Source organism: Tachysurus vachellii, chromosome 25, assembly GCF_030014155.1.
Source record: "Tachysurus vachellii isolate PV-2020 chromosome 25, HZAU_Pvac_v1, whole genome shotgun sequence".
In the NCBI taxonomy this organism is placed as follows: domain Eukaryota; kingdom Metazoa; phylum Chordata; class Actinopteri; order Siluriformes; family Bagridae; genus Tachysurus; species Tachysurus vachellii.
In genome coordinates this window covers 2,307,501-2,310,000 of record NC_083484.1, presented here as the reverse complement: position 1 = coordinate 2,310,000, position 2,500 = coordinate 2,307,501, and the positions used below count along the sequence as shown (strand labels likewise).

The 2,500-nt window shown below is 46.6% G+C and overlaps 2 protein-coding genes across 2 annotated transcripts in view; one reads left to right on the top strand and one right to left on the bottom strand.

The window, feature by feature from the left end:
- The window catches only part of apoob (apolipoprotein O, b), a 54,673-nt gene that overhangs the window by 37,921 nt on the left and 14,252 nt on the right, over nt 1-2,500 (bottom strand). The gene's annotated exons all lie outside the window — the stretch shown is intronic.
- The window catches only part of chodl (chondrolectin), a 6,893-nt gene that overhangs the window by 1,698 nt on the left and 2,695 nt on the right, over nt 1-2,500 (top strand). Inside the window, exons 2-6 of the mRNA XM_060862142.1 lie at nt 208-538; nt 630-787; nt 1,589-1,639; nt 1,716-1,802; nt 1,887-1,980. Of these exons, the coding sequence (XP_060718125.1) occupies nt 208-538; nt 630-787; nt 1,589-1,639; nt 1,716-1,802; nt 1,887-1,980 (721 nt within the window). The remainder of the gene's footprint in view (nt 1-207; nt 539-629; nt 788-1,588; nt 1,640-1,715; nt 1,803-1,886; nt 1,981-2,500) is intronic.

The window sequence follows — 2,500 nt, the reverse complement described above, 5'->3', positions numbered from 1 at the left end:
GGTTTTCTTCCACCTCCCACAAACACTCCTGTAGGTGGCGTAGTCATTATGATTTAGGTATATGTTTATAATAAGCTGATAATTCATTATGTGGTTGCTATAGTAGCTAAGCTAAGTTAAATGTCTCATTTAACACAAACGGAAAATTGTAAGACAAGTCGTTTAACTCTTCGTAGTAAAGCTTGAACTGCGTCGCACTTTCTCTAGGTCAGACTGTGTGTCATGGTGGCACTGAGAAGCCGTGCTATAAAATCGCATACTTCAGTGACGTGTCGAGCCGCGTGGCCTTCTGGGAAGCTCAGCAAGTGTGTGAGGTGGACGGCGGATCGCTCCTGAGCGTCGAGAACATCACTGAACAACAGCACATTGAACAACTTCTGCAAAATCTCAGTAGGACCAGTTCAGGTTCAGGGATCGCCGATGGAGATTTCTGGATCGGTCTGACTCGTGTGAACCCCGGGAGTCCAGAGGAACATGCCAGCATCACTTCCTGTCCAGATCTGTACAGATGGACGGATGGTAGCGTGTCTCAATTCAGGTGTGTGGATTAGATGTTATCCGTCTCCTCTATGTCTGTGTTGAGATGAGAACGTCGTGTATGATTATTTATCATGCTGTTGGTCTAATAGAAAATGGTACACAGACGAACCGTCCTGCGGAGGGGAGGCGTGTGTAGTGATGTACCATCAGCCCACAGCTCAGGCTGGTTTAGGAGGACGGTACCTTTATCAGTGGAACGATGACAGGTGCAACATGAAGCACAATTTCATCTGCAAGTACGAAGCAGGTACAGCAGCACCTACATGACAAGGCAGGCTGCAATACATGAAGTGAAACAACGCAAGCTCTCGAACGCATCGAGAGAGAGACATATGTTTCCATAGCAACTGCTCATTGACAGAGACTCGTGTGGCAACAAGCTATGTAATCTAAGCCCAAAGATGAATTTTGGGGGTTGGGGGGGAGGGGGGGGGGTTGCACGGTGGCTTAGTGGTTAGCACGTTCGCCTCACACCTCCAGGGTTGGGGGTTCGATTCCCACCTCCACCTTGTGTGTGTGGAGTTTGCATGTTCTCCCCGTGCCTCGGGGGTTTCCTCCGGGTACTCCGGTTTCCTCCCCCGGTCCAAAGACATGCATGGTAGGTTGATTGGCATCTCTGGAAAACTGTCCGTAGTGTGTGATTGCGTGAGTGAATGAGAGTGTGTGTGTGTGTGTGTGTGTGTGCCCTGCGATGGGTTGGCACTCCGTCCAGGGTGTATCCTGCCTTGATGCCCGATGACGCCTGAGGCTCCCCGTGACCCGAGGTAGTTCGGATAAGCGGTAGAAAATGAATGAACTAGTAATGGTGAAATTTTCTACAAGATTATTTTACATTTATGGAAGGAGTCTCCAGTGTCAGCATTTTGTAACACAGGATAGAGATCTCAAGCTCTGAGTGCAAGCTGGTGAAGAAATGAATGTTTATATAGCTGCTATAACATTAGTGATAACAGGAAAACTGCTGCTCTTCATGAAAATGTATCAACACCTTCTGACCAATCAGAGTCGGGAATTCAACTGCGCTGAGATGTGAATGTTCTTATTACAGAGAGCCACCTGGTAAAGGAGCACGGAGACAGACCTGCAAGTCGCGACACAGGTAAGCCGAGCTCCGGTCTTGTGTTCATGTGTCTTCTCGTACATGCATATTTATTTACACCCGGTTGCTTTGACAGATCCTTCACAAGACAATGAAGAAGTGATGAAAACTCCTGACGTTTATGAGGACAAAAGCCTTGACGTCACCGTGGCAGGCGACTCGAGTAATATTGCCGGTCAGAGTTTAACATTATCGCTGAAAACGAACCTGACTCGGATATTTAGTGGAGAATCTGTGATCTTTGTAGGTATGCTGCTGATTTACGTGATCATCCCAACCATTCCTCTGCTCCTGCTCATCCTGGTGGCATCAGGAACCTGCTGCTTCCAGATGCTAAGCAGGTGATTAGAAATAACCTCCTCACATTACAAACAGCACAGCCTCAAAGTAATTACACTCTCACAGTATCCTCCGAACACCACAGCACATCCTGGTGATTAGTGAAGCAGTGAAGCAGCAACCCGGTGCAAAGAAGAAGACATGACCGTGACTCTTCCTTCACATGTTATGCTTTTCACACATTTTCACATGTAGTGCATTGAAGCTTTTACTGTTTATAAACGGCTTTATATCGAATCACGTCATTTCTTCTCAGCGCTCATGTTGTGGTTTCACTTTGGGATGTGATTCTAGACATGATTTATTTGTTTGCACAAGTGATGTCTATATGTCTATATGACAAAGCCTCGTGTTTGGCAGGATATTAGAGTTTTATTCTTCTAATTCATTGTCTATATAGCGACGTGTTTTTAGCAGATTTCCTTGCACTCAGCAAACCAGACTCAGTAAAAGGTTTTCTGGAGTGTGTTCAACACCTCGGGGGTAAAACGCCTTCGGCTCTCCAGCAGGTGTGAGGCTTCT